Below are 17,461 nucleotides of genomic sequence, written 5' to 3' on the forward strand. Positions count from 1 at the left end.
TATCAAAAACAATGACTTTATGAAATTCATAGGCAAATGGAATGAACTAGAAAATATCCTGAGTGAGGTTACTCAATCACAGAAAAACACACTCAGTATACAGTCATTGATAAGTGGATATTAGCCAAAAAGCTCAAAATGCAATCCACAGACCACAGGAAGCTCAAGAACAGGGATGACCAAAATGCGGATGTTCCCACTCCTTCTTAAAAGGGGAAAAAATCTCCATAGGAGGGGTATGGAAGCAAAGTTTAGAGCAGCGACTCAAGGAATGGCCATTTGGAGCCTGCCCCACATGTGTCCCATATATATATCCACCAAAACTAGATAAGATTGATGAAACTAGATAATGCAAGCTGAAAGGGACCGGATATAGATCTCTCCTGAGAGACACATCCAAAGCATATCCAATACAGAGGTCAATGCTAGCAGCAAACCACAGAACTGAGAATAGGACCCCCTTGGGGGGAATTAGAGGAAGTATTGAAAGAGTTGAAGGGGCTTGAGACCCCATATGAACAACAGTGCCCACCAACCAGAGCTTCCAGGGACTAAACCACTACCGAAGGACAATACATGGACTGACCCAGGGCTCCAACTGCATATGTAGCAGAGAATAGCCTTGTTGGGGCATCAGGGAAAGGGGAAGCCCTTGGTCCTGCCAAGGTTGGACCCCAGTGCAGGGGAATATGGGGGAGGGCAATAAGGGGGATGTATAGGGGGAATACCCGTGTGGAGCAGGGGGAGGGAAGGGAATGGAGGCTTATGGACAGAAAACTGGGAAGAGGAATAACCTTTGAAATGTAAGTAAAGAAATATATCTAATAAAAAAATTTTGGGGCTGGGGATTTAGCTCAGTGGTAGAGCGCTTACCTAGGAAGCACAAGGCCCTGGGTTCGGTCCCCAGCTCCGAAAAAAAAAGAACCAAAAAAATTTTTTTTAAAAAATAGCTGAGTAGTACTCCATTGTGTAAATGTACCACATTTTCTATATTTGCTGGAAAGTCACTTCAAGGGTAAAAGTTTGAGATTTATGGGCTGGAGAAGTGACTCAGTGGTTAAAAGGCTCTGAGTTTGGTTCCCTGCACTCATGTCAGGTAAATTGACCACCTGAACTCCAGCTCCAGAGAATACGGTGCCCTCATCTTGCCTCTGTGGGCACCTGCACACACATGGCGGGCACGCACACGTCTAAAATTATTTTCTGTTTTTAACTTTGAGATCAGAGTCACGCTATCCTCAACTCTCCTGTACCAGCTGGGAGCAGCCCTGAGGCTGTTAGCTCTTGGCTTTCTTATCCCCAAGTTCCCATCATGGTTCTGCTTTATAAACAAGCATTGTTCTTGAAAGATACATATGCCCTTTCTAGCTACTTTTAACAACAACAACAATAACAACAACAACAACAACAACAACAATAATAATAATACAGTGAACCAACGACGGCAGCATTTTCTCTTAAATTACACTTACAAACTACAAATAATAAAAGGTTTTTGTGAAAAGAGGCCTTCCCGATTTGTCTGTAGTTGTGATAAAGCAACTGTTCTCAGCCTCATTCAAGACTTTCAAACTGGTCACCACAGAGACACTGCATGCACTGTCTTCTGCCATTAGTCCTGGATGATGCAGAGCTCTGAAGTTGGGACAGGGGCCCCAGGCTGTGATCCAGATGGAACCCGGCCTCTGACTGCTGCTGATGGCTGCGGCCACAGTGAGCCAGACTGTGGAAACAGAAGATCTAGAGATGGGAGCATTTGGGGTGGGGTGAGGCTTGCTGTGGCCTAGCCGGGGGTTCACCGGGCCTCTCAGAGCTGGTCTGCTGCACTGACAGTCTCTGTCCTCCATCCCTAATTGGGGAGGCACTCTAGCCCTCCCCTGCCCAGCATGCAGAACTCTTTCTGTTTTTTGATGATCTGCTCCCCCAGACCTCTCTGTGCTCATGGCATGCACATGCTCTCTGGGGAATGCCTGCCCATGTCTCTTCCTATTGGTTGTCTGGCTTTTCCTTATTGCCTGTAAGAGGTCTTACGTGTATTTTGAACACAGCCTCTTGTGAGGCATTTGCATTCTGAGTGTTTTCTTTGACTCAGGCTTTTTCATGATTCCAAACATTCGTCAACTGTTCTTCATTTAGCCTCCCTGTTAGGTATGACCCTTCACTGAAGCAGAGGCCACCGGGCATCACATGTGTCCTAAGGAAGGTGGTGCAGTGCAAGTCGATGCATACCTCTTGCTTATTTTTGGTAAAACATAACTCTCCCTCGAATGGGCAGATCTTCATCCAGGCCCAGTAGAACTTCAGGAGAGGTAGGAAGAATTGTCAGAACTTCAGATGGGGTCTTCACGAAGGAGGAGGTGTAGGCCTATCTTTATCCATCCGTCCATCCATTCCTGTCTACCTGTCGACCCAGCTGCTCACCTCATCACAGTGTTTCCTTACGCTCAGACTGACTGCTGCTTGTTCTGCACAGCCTGGGTGTGAAAAGAAAGGCCCTGCGCTCCCCAGCTTATGCAGCCACTTCCCTAACTCAGGGCCCTGGTATTCGGGTTCATGATGGCCTCAGTATTCAGTCTGGGTTGCAGACTCTGGAATTGGAATCCCCTGCTTACCCAAGGCCTCTAGACATTTAATATGTCCGTGTTTATTTCAAACAATGATTTAAGCTGCCCGTTTTCTCCTTCAGTTATTTGGTGTGATCCATGCATCCATGTACCCCGGCATGCACATACGTGAATGTCATAGGAAGACGTGAGAGTCAGTTCTCTCTTTCTACCAACTGGGTCTCTAGGGTCAAACTTGGGGCATCAGGCTTGGTGATAAAAAATCTTTACTTACTAAAAACTGTTTTACATTTATTTGTTTTGATGTGTGTGTATATGTGTGCACACATGCATGTGTGTAGGCCCACAGATGTCATGGTGTATATTTAGCAGTCAGAGGACAGCATGTAGGAGCTAGTTCTCCCCTTCTACCACATGAGTCCAAAGGATTTTTCTTTTCTTTCTTCTTGTTCTTGTTGCTCTTGCTCTCCTCTTCCTCTTCCTCTTCCCCTTCCTCCTCCTCCTCTTCCTCTTCTTCTTTTTAACATTTATTTTCCTGGCTTCTACAGGATAGTGGTTATCATGTCTGTCTTGCATTTAATTTCTTTGTGTGCACATGAAGGTCAGAGGACAGCTTGCAGAATTGGGATTTTCTCCTTCTAGGTGAGTTCTAAGGATGGACCTCAGTTCATTAGGCTTGGCAGCCAGTAACTTTATATGCCATCTTGCCAGCTCAGTTGCTGCTCATTCTTAAGTCTCAAATAAACTAGCCAGGTCAGCTGGACCCACATAGCTCAAGGCTTTGCAACAAATCCTGAAGATAGTCATTCCCTGGGCTCCAGGAGGTACTGTTTCTTCACACTGGGTGAGGAGTTCTGTGATCATTAATATAATGTCTGTCTTCCACCTTGAGAAGAAGCTGGAGAGTTTTAAATCACACAAACTGTGTGCATGAAGTAATGGTTCAATTGCCAGCCCAAGATTTTCTCTTGCTACAGCAAGATGGTGTGTCTGGGAAGACGTGGACAATGAATGTGTTTTCCCTGCTGTTAACGTGGTCTTTGTACTGTGAAACCAATATAAAAAAACACTGGAGAGGAACAGAGGTTGTTGAATAGGGGCCTGGTGACCTAGGAACTCATAGCAGAGAACTCCAGATTCTCCTTTTGCTTCACATATCCCAGATGGCGAGTTGAAAGAGCCATCAACTACCAGAGGATAGGCAGTACAGTCGAGGGAACAGCCAGATCCCTCTGTCAAGGAGCCAGGGCATAGCAGCCTAGCAGATGCCTCATTGGGTATGCTTGTGGCAACTAAGCTGTGCAAACACACCTGGGTTGTTACAGGATTTTAAAGTATGACTAATGCAGCCTAACCTTCTGAAATGCCGAAAGAAGAAAGAAGACAGACAGAAAGATGACAACATCAATTCCTCAACTGAGTTTCCCTCGTCTCAGGTGACTCTTCCGTGTGTCAAGTTGACAAAAACTGACCAGTACAAAAATGGGTTCAAACTAAGACCCTTTCCCAGCTCCTGTCAATCATAGCCTTAGAGTGGACATGGCTTGTCTAGCAGGGCTGTGATTGCCTCGCAGAGACCCCAGACCGAAGCTAACACTTTTTCTTCTCAGAAGGCTTCCTTTTCCTCTCCCCTTCCCCCAGTTCCCACAAAATTCCACCATTTGTTTTCTGTAAACTTCATTCCTCCCAGGGGGTTATAAATGATCAATATAAGCGATTTGTTTGAAATGTGGTTGGAAATGAGGCCACAGCCCAAGTCTTGGATAATTCCATTTTTCAGCTAACACACGACAGCTGCTATGCCCGTTTCCAAGGGCTGCTGTCAGCTCGTCATGCTAAGCACTTCTCACGTTCCATCACACCTGCAGCTAGCTGTCTCGGTGACTGTCATAACCGAGGGACAACATGTCAGAAATCTATCAGCCTGATGACTTCGACAGTGCCCAGATAGAATATTTTGTTTTTCTTGTCGAGTTGGTATTATGCTACTTCCTGAAATTTTCTGGAAAAGCAACACAGCACAGTAGATGTTCTTGGAGTTGGATGCAGGAGAGAAGGGACAAGGGATGTTCCTCGGAAGAATAGTCACTTGGTGCCCCATCTTGAGGGCCAGAGAGGAAAGTTCCTTAATTAACCACAGACTTACCCGATGGTAGCTGCAGCAGGTACCTAGACGTGTTCTCTCTGTGCTGGGATACCCAGGGAAGTTAAAGCCATACTATTTCGAGTCAGTGGCTTTAGAGATAAGCATCACTTTGGTAACTGGCTTATATATAACCAGTTCCCCTCTGTGCCAAGGAGCCAGTGCTGAGTTCCTAAGAGGAGAGGTCTTCTGCCCAGTTACACAGAGTTGTAGACTTCTCTCATCCCAATACAGGACAAAAGACGTGTATTGAGAGCCTTGAGCTGGAGCCTCGTGTTAGGTCTGGCTGGGGTGGGTGGGGTGTCCTGTTGGACACGTAGTGGCTGGCATGCTGCCCTGGAACCACTTCTGTACCTGGCCAGCCTAGGGAACTGCCACTGTGGTCACCTGGCTATGCTTTCACTTGGGGCCTCTTCTAGCTCCTAGAAAACACAAATGCAGTCAGACTTTTCCTGGACATCCTTCCATGCCTGCTCCATGTGTGATAGGGTAGCCCACATAGGACCCCTGGTTGGCTTTTTCTAGAATTGGTGATGGTGCAGTTGCGCAGTTGGGAGAAACTCTGAACACTGGGATTCAGCATATCCAGTCAGACCTCAGCTCTGTTCTGCTCTGCTGTTTGTCCTCCAGTGCCTTCCACCCAAATCCTCTTCCTATAGCCTCCAGCTTTCCAGCATCACTGAGTCCAGGGATCCAGAGACCCACCTCTTCCAACCATCCCTCATGCTATGCTAGCCTCCACTCTGGAAGCCCCCTGTCCCACCTGTGGGTGCTTCTTCCTCTGGCTTCCAGCTTGTATCCTGCTCTTCGGTCACCAGCATTCGCAATTACACACCAATGGCCAATTGATTTACTCCCACTCCTCCAAACCCTGAATGGCAGTTCTGTTTACAGGAAATTAGCTGCAGTAGAGCTGTGTCTATCTGACTACTATGGGGCCTTACCCGCTCTGTATCCCTACAAGTAACTCAGGTGTGGACTCTGCTGCCCTCCCCCATGGCCCTCTATGGGCAGCAGAGCCATCTGGATCACTGTGTGGGTCCTACTGAATGAGGGAATGCTGGCCCTGTGGCCTGGAGCTTTCTCTCTCCTCCCAGTTCTTCTCTCAGACCCTAGATTTGGGGGGACCTGTCACCTGCCTCCCCTCACTTTAGGTTTCCACGGAAATGTATTGTCAGAGTGGGAATCTCTTCTCCATAAATAAGGTAACCAGAAAGAACCAGACAGATCGTGAATCATGGGGCAGACCAGGGAAGGAACAGTGCTCCCAAAGGCATTGGGTGTCGAGGGCTTACTCTGACCTATTGATGTCTTTTAGGTCACACAGTGACATCAAAACACACATCAGAGCTGGATATTAAATAAACCCAAGGGCCAGCAGGGACAGAGCGGGGAAGGTAGCCTCCCCAGATGGGCCTCCAGCGGGCACCCTGAGGTTTACAGTGGTTATTAACCCGCACCAGGGGGTACATTTGTCAACCATAAAGCTCTAACTGTCTGCTGTATCTCTCCTCACAGAGGGATTGGCAGAGGTCACCCTAACCCTTCTATCGTGGTCCTGGGAAGAAAATTTATTACTTCCTTGGAGACCCCAAAACAGACGATGGGAGATGGAGCTATTAATGTAATGACTTCACCAAAGCAAATGAAAAATTCAATTCTGCTGAGCACTGAGGACAGCAAAGCCGTGCTCGCTTGGGAGCTGTGAAGCCCTGGGGTAGAGCTCAGGCTTCCCCTCAGACTCGGAGGAGAATGTCTGCAGCTCCTTATTTACTAATGATTGAGCAGACTTCAATGACCATTTAAGATGCCAGCATTAACAAAAAGAAGATTGGTTTTATTGTATGTGAGTGGATATTTTTGTCTATGATATTTTTGTCAAGTAGGTCTATATGCCATATTTATGTATGGTGCGTGCAGATGTCAGAAGAGGGCTTTGGAGCTCCTGAAACAGGAATAACAGATGATTGTGGGCTGCCATATCAAGGATTGGGACTCGAACCTGGCTCCTCTTGAAAAGCTGCCAGTGCTCTTAACCTCCCAAGTCACCTCTCTTGCTCAATAACCAATCACGTGTGTCCTATTTCTTATATTTTTGGTTGTGAGCCTAGCCTTTAACGGCTGAGCCATCTCTCCAGCCCTGTCCTATTTCTTATACAAGCATAGCAAGTCACAGATGCTTAACCAGAGGCTCTTAAAGTGACTGTCCCTTGGCTGTCCCTGATCTCTGCCCTCTGGGTTGACTACATATTTCAGGAGCGCCTTGCTCTCATCCTGTGACTCCGCTATTCATCCTCTCTGCATTTGTGTTTGGGGCTGAGCTGAGTGAAGTCAAGAAGAACATCCTTATTGTCCAGGGCTCTGTATCTCTGGGTTCCATCCTGAGGTTACTACTCCACACTTGCCCTGTTGCAGCCTGCTGCTGACTTCTGCCCCCAGTGTTACGTCAGGCAGGTTCTGCCCATTGAGGGCTCTAGATGACCCTTCTCAGAGCCCATGGGCCTGCATTGTCTCATCAGCCTAGCAACTTGGGCTGTGAGCACTGAGTTTCTGGAAACTACCCTGACACATACACCTTGACATTGGTTTCCTCTGTATGGGACTGATAGCATGGTTTTATCGAGGCAAAACCTGTAGATTTTTTTGTTGTTGTTGTTTTCGCTTTTGTTTGAGATGGGGGTCACATTTCGTAGTCTTGACTGTCTTATGGTTTGATATGTAAATCAAGCTGACTTCAAACTCATAGAAATCTGAATCTGTCTCCTGAATGCTGGGATAAAAGGTGTGTGATACCGTACCTAGAGGAGTTTTATTTTAAAATAAACATAAACAACAAAACCTACTGAAGACATGGGTAAATGTTGGTGTCTTGGAGTGGCCATGGCGGTCCTACAGGGCCCCTGAACCTTGCTGAAAGCTGATGAGGCAATGGGAGGGGTGTGTGTGTGTGTGTGTGTGTGTGTGTGTGTGTGTAAAGTAAAGGGAATCTTATGTAGATGGTTCTGGGCTGTTTCTGATACTATTGGCCGGAAGCTGGTACAGAATCGCCATGATGGGATGTGGGTAGGATGAGCAGCAGGCTTAGCTGGGCAGGGTATGGAGACCCAGAAGCTGAAGAAAAGGTGACACCTTGGCCACAGAGTTTGGTGAAAGCACACTAGGGCCTATGGCTCCTTCCCCAGCAACCATGAGAACTCCCTATCCCAAGACCATCAGGGTACTTGAATGCAATCAACCATTTTGCTCAGTCATTTTTGTAAAGATACTGGTGTTTCTAGCCAATAGTATCAACAGAGTAAACAAACCCATTTAAGAGACCAGCAAAGGTGGCTCCCAAGTCCTAGACACGGGTGATGGACAGACACCTGGGAGGTGTCACAGCTAGTTGCATAGCAACAGAGAATCCACACCCAAGGCTTCCATTCCTAGGAGGTAAGGGCAGCTAGCCCAGGGTTAAGCTGGGATCTAGTTCTCCAGGGAGTCCTGCCAGGGTTTGTTGGTTATTCCTTGATAAGCTGGTGCTCTACTTATATGTGAAAGTACAAACAGCTCCTTGAGACCTGTATGTTCCCTCCCCTCCCCTATTCTTCCCTCTCTTCCCCTTCCTTTCCCCTTCCCTTTCCCTCCCCTCCCTCCCCACTCTTCACCCCCCTCTGCCCCACCCCTGAATTTCCTAGATGAAGTTTGTGAATCCCTGGATTGACCCTGGGTTGGAGCCTCTATTCCACCAACTTTTCTTAGCTCATGGTTTCCACTTACATTGCTGTCATGGGTCTCACACCCACATCTGAAACTCTAGGTTTAAAGTTGCAAACCAAATTCTTTGCACAGGAGCAAAGGAGTATCATGCCTGATGCATGGAGTCCCTGTCTGAGGACACTGCACAGTGGCAGATGCCTCTGTGATCAGTTGGTTCTCAGTAAACATAGTCAGGACAGCATCTGGGCTGAGAGTGGACAAGGAATCAGCTATGCCCCTGCCCCGACACCAAGGCCCCGAGCTCTAGGCTGAAGTTACTGTGGCATCTGGCCATGTACAGTCTGCTCACTGTGGGTGTGGTTTTCCTTCAGGTGACTGAGAAGATGTAGCGGAGTGACACCTGCCAAGAGCTTGGCGTGGATACCCTGGCCCAGCCGGAGCAGCTGCCCCTGGGCGTCTTTCTGGCCATCCAGCCTCACCATGTCAAAGAAGGGTGCAGGCAGCCGGGCCAAGGGGGACAAAGCAGAGACACTCGCTGCATTGCAGGCTGCCAACGAGGAGCTGCGAGCCAAGCTCACGGACATCCAGATCGAGCTGCAGCAGGAGAAGAGCAAGGTGGGCACTTAAGCCTCTACCTCTGGTCCCCTGTCCTGAGCTCCTGCCCCAGGCCCCCTGCCTCAGCCCCCTGCCCCAGATCCTCACCCCAGATTTCCTGCCCTAAGCTCCTTTCCCAAGTCTCTGACCCCAAACTCCTGCCCTTGGAGTCAAATGATCCTATATAAAGGAGGATGTGACCAGGTCTCTGCAGAGGTCCCCTTCAGTATCCTGGTGGGTATCTCTGGGGAAGAGAATGGCAGGTGGAGAGACTTGGGAGCTCAAAATCCATTGGGAGTCAACACAGGGACGCCTGACCAATGGGGTGTCCCCCCTACAGAGGGTGTTTGCTGTGGGTCCCTGTGGGGCCTCATCAAACAGCACAACCCTGGACCCAACAACACTGAGTTTGCCTGGGGTGTTCCTAGTGGACTTGAACTGAACAGAGTAAGTCGGTGTGAACACACATAAATGCAGCGTTCAACAGCTGCTTCGTGAGGCCAGTACTGGCTGTGCACTGAAGAATAAACCACCCTGTGTGTGCAGCGAGAGTCCCCTGCCGTGGCAGGATTACATCCGTGACCGCTCTCACAACCCCAGGCATTTTGCTTGTCCTCCAAAGCATTTTGCAGATAGGGTGAGTGACTTGTGAGGGACCCAGCAGTAGCGGTGCCTTCTGTTCTCATGTAACGACAGGGGTCTTCTTCATCTAAAGAATGTTATGCATGGAGATCACCAAGCAGAACATTTCTGTCACATCCTCAGAGGCTCTGTCACCAAGCCCACTACAGCAGTGTGTGTGTGTTGTGTGGAGTTTGTTAAAACACAGCCACCTCACAACATCCTGAGGGTCCCTTCACTTGCTTATAAAAAGCATTTTGGCTGCTTCTAAGCCCCAGCAGCTCTGGAACCATGTGTAACAGAAATCTCACAGACCAGGTACTTAACAAGAGTGACAGCAATAAGAAGGTGCGCCTGTCCAAGTGAACCCAGAGCCCACTGCAGGGACAGGTAGCTGCAGAAGGAGGTCCCAGAAGCCAGATGTGCTCAGAGTCCTCAGATGCTGGCTAGTGGGAAGACGTGGCACAGGGACTCACATCTGGTTCCTTCTCCAGGTTTCATTGGGATCTGCCTCTTCCCTTTACAACCCACTCATTAAATGAAGACACACAGCAGACACATCCTTCAAGTCTCCCTGCAATGCAGCTTCTCTCAGCAACTAGAAACAAGACTGTAGGAAGCTGTCAGGGATCCATATGGTTCTCATGGCCCCTCCTACTTCCCACTCAGCTGACGATGAGTCACCATATTGGCTATTCTCCTTGTTGCTGTCACCTGAGAAAAACCACTTGAGGAAGGAAGTGCTTAGTTTGGCTCACAGTTTAAAGGTTTAATCCATCATGGTGGGTAAGGCGTGGTGGCAGGAGCGTGAGGCAGCTGCTCCCACCGCATCCATGGCCAGGGAGCAGAGAGATGAATGCTGGTTGCATCTCGCTTTTTCCTTTTATTCATGCCAGGACCCCAACACAAAATGGTTCCACCCAATATTAGGATGGATCTTCTGACCTTAACTAACTAAGTCTAGAAACTCCTTCGCAGGCATGCATGAAGCTTCGTCTCTTGAGTCTGGATCCTGCCAAGAAAACCATGTTTGCATCACAATCATGGCCAACCAGGAAGTAAACTATGAAATTGAGTGTTAAAGTCACTAACAGTGCCGGTTCTTAGTCTTTCTGGAGTCTGTCCTCTGGAGGTGTCCAAATAAGATCATAATTCCAACTGTAAGTCAGAACTAGTTCTAGAACTGGTATGCATATCTAGTTTTCAAGAGATTCTAGAAGCTTCTGGTGGGTAAGGAACACCAATAGCTGGCCAGGGGAACCTTCCTAGTTAGATAAACTTGCAGTAGACCTCCAAGGATGTCTGGAAGCAACATATAGCCCCTTGAACCACCTGTAACCCCACTGGGCCTGGTGGTCCCCATGCTTCACTGGTGATCAGGGCAGCTAGCCCTGTGCTATGTGTTGGGACAGGTAGGACGCTTCACAAAGTACTACTTCCTGACAGAGCCTGGCCTTTAACACACTAATGGAAGTCTCAGATTCAGGCCTACTGACAAAAGGGCACAGCTGTAGTTTATGTGAGACCACTTCCCTGGATGATGCAGGGTCCATTTGGACCTAGCAACCAACCTGCAACCTCAGAGTATTTCAGCCATGGCCGTGGCCTACTGCCTGGTTCAGGCTCCTTTCTCTGTCTGCAGATGATTAGTGCCCTAGTGTTCTGCAACGGCAATTTCTTACTCTGCTACGCCCAGGGTCACGTGTGGAAGGAAGCCAGCAACTGCAGCAGCTAGAAGCTAAGCACCTCAGACTTCATGAGCAGCTGCCTTCTTGAGTATTAAGTGTACTAAGGCTTGTCAGTGGAGGGCACCAATCAAAGAGGACTCTTCTCCAGCTCATGCAGTGGGGCGGGTAAATCAACAATGGTTGTCTGCTGTCTGCACACTGGAGAAGTTCAGAACCTGTCAGGGTATTAAGCCAGCTGCCTCCCACAGTCCTAATACTGCACTGAAACCCGAAGTTCCTTGGGATGTCACTGGCATTCAGACTATGTAGGAAGGTTCAAGTAGCTGGATGCTGAGGTTGATAGAGAATGGCAGCTGCAGGGATAGACATGCTCACTCAGAAGGGAAGGCAGGCAGACAATGTTGCTTTGCCTCAGCCCTCTTTATAGTTGGACTGTGTGGTGGTTGGAGTAAGAATGGCCCTCATAGGCTCATAGATTTAAATGCGTGGCCACCATGGAGTGGCAGTACTTGAAAGGATTAAGAAGTGGGTCCTTGTTGGAGGAAGTGTGTCACTAGACGTGAGCTTTGAGATTTCAAGAGCCCCAGATAGGCCCAGTGGCTCTGCTCGTCCTGCTGCCTGCTGATGCAGATGTAGATGTAGATCAGCTCCTTCTCCAGCACCAGGTCTGCTGCCCGCCATGCTCCCTGCCCTAATGACAACGGACTCTGAAACTGTAAAGCAAGCCCCAAAACAGCCCTAGCTGTCCTGAAATTTGCTTTGTAGATCAGGCTAGCTTCAAACTCACAGAGATCTGCCTACCTCTGCACCCCAAATATTGGGATTAAAGGTATCACCACCTCTGCCAGGTTCAAATGGCAGTTTTTAAAAATAAGTATTCTAGGGGCTGGAGAGGTGGCTCAGTGGTTAAGAGCACTGACTGCTCTTTCAGAGGTCCTGAGTTCAAATCCCAGCAACCACATGGTGGTTCATAGCCATCTGTAAAGAGATCTGATGCCCTCTTCTGGTGTGTCTGAAGTGTACTCATATACATAAAAATAAATAAATAAATCTTTAAAAAAATAAGTATTCTAATGCACTATAGTCCAAAGATAGTCATTTGATACTTCATGGTGAGAGATGATGGTAGGGACATATTATCTTAGTTAGGGTTTAATTGCTGTGAACAGACACCATGACCAAGGCAATTTTTATAAAGGACAACATTTAATTGGGCTGATTTACAGGTGCAGAGGTTCAGTCCATTATCATCAAGGTGGGAGCACGGCAGCATCCAGGCAGGCTCCAGGAGGAGCTAAGAGCTCTACATCTTGTTCTGAAGGCAAACAGGAGAAGACTGGCTTCCAGGCAGCTAGATGGAAGGTCTCTCAAAGCCCACTCCCACAGTGACACACTTCCTCCAACAAGATCATACCTCCTAATAGTGCCATTCCCTGAACCAAGGCATATTTAAACCACCGCACATATTAAAAGTCTTTTTCCACATAATGAAGTCACTATGTGTCTACATGAGCAGAAACTATGCACAATAAAAACTCTGTGGCTCACAATATGTTTGCCTTGCATCTAAGTCCCAGTGTTTTAGGCACTGTTGTCTGAGAATGTCTACACGGTGTACTGTATTACTCAGGAAAAATCTGCTTCTATTCAGGACAGAGGTAATTTTCATTTTTAAATATTTCCTATAACTTAAGATACAGAGGGCCGAATGCACACTGACAGTTCAAAACACAAGCAGGATATTGTGGAGGCTGGGGAAGCAGAGGGAGCAGTCGGGAGGGTGGAGAGGATGGTAGCCTGTTCCTTGTGCCCTGCCTGGATGGACCAACTTAAAGCTGTGAGTGTGCTTGTGAGCATGCATGCAGGATAGTCCCCAGGTTTTGGCTTAAGTTGGTGAGAGAGCTCTGGGTGAGGAGTTCGTGGGGGCGTCCAGACCTGTGGTTTGGCAGGGACCTGAGAGATTTGCCAAGATAGCCAGTGGAGGCTGTTAGCTGGGCAGCTGGGCATCCTTCGGGGAGCACTGGGCTTGAGTGAGTGTGGGAGTCACTAGGTACTGGGGAATTTCAATTTGAGATTTTATAGGAACAGGGACCCAGTGCCAAGTGTGGCGCCTTCACGTGAATAGCAGTGAAGGAAGACGAGCAGAAAGGAAGCCCTGTGGCACTGGCCTAGTGCTGGAATTCTCTTCTGGTCTTCGTTATTAAGTTATATGACTGATAGGCACATGCTGTGAGCCTTTCCTCCACTGATTGTGCACAGTCATGACTGATCTGTGTTTTTGTCTGCACAGTCCCAAGTGGCTATATTTTCACAGCACTTGATGCTAATGTCTTGAACTTAAATAGAGGGAACTTGCTAGTGTTTCCCTGGGGGACTGTGCCCATACTATTCTGGGTATTAATGCTCTGTGCTCGTGGAGTGGGAAAAATATTCCCATAAGGAGCTTTGGATATGGCTGGGGCTCAAAGAATAAGGTTCTTCTTATTGCCCATAGCTCTCTGCAAGTAACCTGGCTTCCTGACCCTGCCTGAGGCCAGCCTAGTTCTGTACACGTGTCAGACCTCAGCTATCTGGGTGTAATCCCCTCTATTCCTCTTCACCTGTCTCTCTCTACAGTCTTGACTGGTTTTCCCATTTTCCCCAGTCCTCATAATGAAACAGATAAAAACAAAACAGAACGAAACCCTGTGGGTCTCTAAATCTGATACTACATTGTAGTTAGGCTTTTTTCTTTTAATAAAAAAATTATATAGTGGGTGTTTTGTCCACATGTATGACTGTGCAACACATGCATAATTAGTGCCCTTAGAAGTCCTGGCGTTAGAGGCACAGATGGATGTGAGCTGCCATGTGGGGGCTGGGGATTGAACTCCAGTCTTCTGGAAGAGCAAGCAGTGCTCTTAGCTGCTGAGCCATCTCTCCAGCTGCATGGCTAGGTTTTGAGGCTGTGACCTCACACCTTTGTGTTGTTAGCATGACCTAAAGTAAGAAATGTGCCTACCTTGTGATCGCAACGCCACCCACACACCTAATCTCAAAGCACCTGTCACCTAAATTCATTGCCTACTAATGGTCTTGACCTGGTTCCAGCAAACAAAGCTTCCAGAAGATATTAATCCAGCCCAGAAAAAGTAGACAATGACCAGAAGCTCCAGAGCGCTTTCTCCAAGTAACACAAAGGAAAGCAAATGTTTGTCTATCACATTGCTTTAATGTGTCCCTAGTACTCGAGTTCCAAGGTGACTGGTTGGGGTGGACACCCTTTGAAGCTGATGAAGACAGTGGAGTGGGTCCCCTGCTCTGCAAGTGACTCCACAGCAGGTACCAGGACATGAAAGATGCTGCCGTGGTTTTGTCACAGTGCTTGCTGTAGGAGAAGAGTCAGAAATGAGCATACATGTGTAGGATGCTATTCTCAGCTCTGCTAACGAGGGGGAAACAGTACACAGCCACCTCATTATCCAGGCCTGGGAAACAGCCAAGGAGATTAGGGCATGCGTACACAGTGTGCTGACTTAGGGCTCAGGGACCGTGCTGGGAAGGAATGGTTGCTGATGAGGAAGCCATTGCTGCATGGTTGAGAGGCCCAGGAAGCGCAGGCAGGACAGCTGTGCAGATTCCTCTTGAACCTGTTTGTTGAGAAGAACTCTTGCCTGTGCCAAGGTCACAGAGACACTTTCCCATGCCTTTTCCTACAAGTTCAGTTTTGACTGAGTGTGCGTGCATGTATGCATGCGTAGGGGATGTTTACGGGTGTGGGTATGTATGCATGCCTGTTCACATGTATATGAAGGACCAAGGTTGACACCACATATCTTTTTCGATCACTCTCTACCTTAGATATTGAGGCTCTCTCTTGAACCCAGAGTTCACTGGTGAGGTTAGTCTAGCTATCAAGCTAGCTCCTTGCTTCGGAGATCCTCTGTAACCCCGAGCACTAGAACCATGAGTGGATTGCCATGGCTGCCCTACATTTATGTGGCTGCTGGTTTCTGTAGCAAGTGCTAAGCCTACTGAGCTATCTCTCCAGTCTCTTTTCTAGAAACCCTATATTTTGCCTTTAATACCTCCAAAGCTCTTCTAGAGTCGAGTTCTGTGCCCCACGCGTGTAGAGACAGTTTTCCATGTGAATGAGGAATAGACATAGCACCATGTTTCTGTTGGGGATGTTTTGAGACAAGGTTTCTCTGCATAACCACCCTGGCTGTGCTGGAACTCACTTTGTACACAGGCTGACCTTGAACTCACAGAGACCCGCCTGCCTCTGACCCCTGAGTGCTGGGATTAAAGGCGTGTACAGCTTCACATTCACTTATTTTTAATAATTTATTTTATTTTGAGCATTATTATAATATAATTATATAATTCTCATTCCTTTCCCTCCATCCACATATTTACTTTTCAAGGCTGTAACACAGAGCACAAGAGGGTACCCATACATGATTTCAGCACTTGGGGTAGGGAAGCAGGAGGACAGCAAGTCCCAGGCCAGCCTACAACCCCTAGCGAGATCCTGATTATATTTTGGTTTTTTTTTTTTCCTGGAGCTGAGGACCGAACCCAGGGCCTTGTACTTTCTAGGCAAGTGCTCTACCACTGTGCTAAATCCCCAACCCCAAGATCCTAATTATAAAGAAGTGGCCTTATACCTTGCACTGTAGCCCATGCTTATAACCCCGGAAGGCACTTGTATGTGAGTATGTACAAGACAGCACTGTGGGCTTCATCTTTTGCCTTCCCAAGTGATGCCCCACGTCATGTGACTCTGGAGTCCAACTTTGCTTTGACAACATCGGAGTGGCCTAGGCTTGGGCCTCGACCTCTGTTTTTCCTGCTTATCCTCTTGCCTCTGGCATCACTCCAAGGAAGATTCATCTAGATTAGCTACTACTCTCAAGAGAAGCTCCATTTAACCACTAGCTGAACCAGCCCCCATTGTGAGCCAGGGGTCTATTTTTCTGGCCTGAGGCCAGTTCTGTTCCTAACTCCTCCATGGCAGGCAGGACTTGATTCTACAGTGGGTAGGTTCTTGTTTTGTTCTTTCTCTTAAAAGCTGCTTTAAGTCATCTTGGGTCTTTGTATTTCTGTACAAATTTTAGAATCTCCTTGTTAATTTCTGTTTTCATAGAACTCCTGTGGGTGGATTGCATTGAATCTATCAGTCAGTTTAGGGAAAGCTGGCTTGTTTCATAATATTATTGGGTGTTTAATTTATAATATTTGGGTTTATGATACAGAACTGATTCTGTTTTTTCACCCTTTTGAATTTCTAGCAGGCTGTAGTTTTCAGTGCAGAGGTCCCAAATGTCATTCTTAGCGTGTGTTCACAGGCGTATGCTCTCCCGATAAATGGTACAGCCTAGCACTCCCATCCCTAATGACATAGCACTCTAGCTGATTGGTTCACATTTGAACTTCTCGTCCCTCATCAAATTCATTCAGCCGATCTTTAAAAGCACACATTTTGTCAGGATGTGGGGGAGCCACAAGTGAGGGCGCGTGCTCCTAGTGAGAAGACGTGCCCCTGACAGCAGGTGTGTGAAATATTAGAAGTGGTCCTCCAACCCAACAGACAGTTCTTACATACGGCACATGCCAACCTGTCCAAATTAGAGCCATCAAGCAATCACAGAACACAGCTCTGAATCATCCCGCAGCCTTGCTGGGGATCCTCTGGGACTGCTCTAATGAGCAGAGGTCACCTAAGGACACACACGCACACACACACTAACACCAGACCAGAGAGACAACCGAACTCCTCCCCCAACTAATGGCCAGACAAAGGCCTCAGCAAATTCTACCTATCATCTCTGTTGCTCACTGGGGTCTTTCCAGGGCAAAGCTTTGCATGACAGCTCTTTTTAGCATCTTCCAACCATCTCTGGTGAAATTAAAATAGATAGACCATGGGTGCAGACATGGTGGATGAGAGCAGGTGTGTGTGCTCTGTTCGGTGTCTGTTTTTATGAAGGAATTAGTCCTCAGAGAGTTGATCTTTAAAGATGACCTTGATTCTAGAACACTCATAGTTGAAGGCTAGCAGACTATTTTCGTAAAAATAATCAGAGATCGTGTCCTTCCCAGCAGAAAGTGGCTAACCAGGCATCACTTTTGAGTGCTCCCTGTCATCTGTCTAATTTGAAACCTCAAAA

The 17,461-nt window shown here is 47.7% G+C and overlaps 1 protein-coding gene across 51 annotated transcripts in view; it reads left to right on the top strand.

Moving 5' to 3' along the window:
* The window catches only part of Jakmip3 (janus kinase and microtubule interacting protein 3), a 127,951-nt gene that overhangs the window by 49,584 nt on the left and 60,906 nt on the right, over positions 1 to 17,461 (top strand). For all 51 annotated transcript variants that reach the window (XM_063269557.1, XM_063269577.1, XM_063269554.1 and 48 more), the window contains one exon: positions 8,778 to 9,021. In XM_063269557.1, coding sequence (XP_063125627.1) covers positions 8,887 to 9,021 — 135 coding nt within the window. In that variant the 5' untranslated portion in view covers positions 8,778 to 8,886. Of the gene's footprint in view, positions 1 to 8,777; positions 9,022 to 17,461 lie in introns of those variants that run through there.

Source organism: Rattus norvegicus, chromosome 1, assembly GCF_036323735.1.
Source record: "Rattus norvegicus strain BN/NHsdMcwi chromosome 1, GRCr8, whole genome shotgun sequence".
NCBI lineage: Eukaryota > Metazoa > Chordata > Mammalia > Rodentia > Muridae > Rattus > Rattus norvegicus.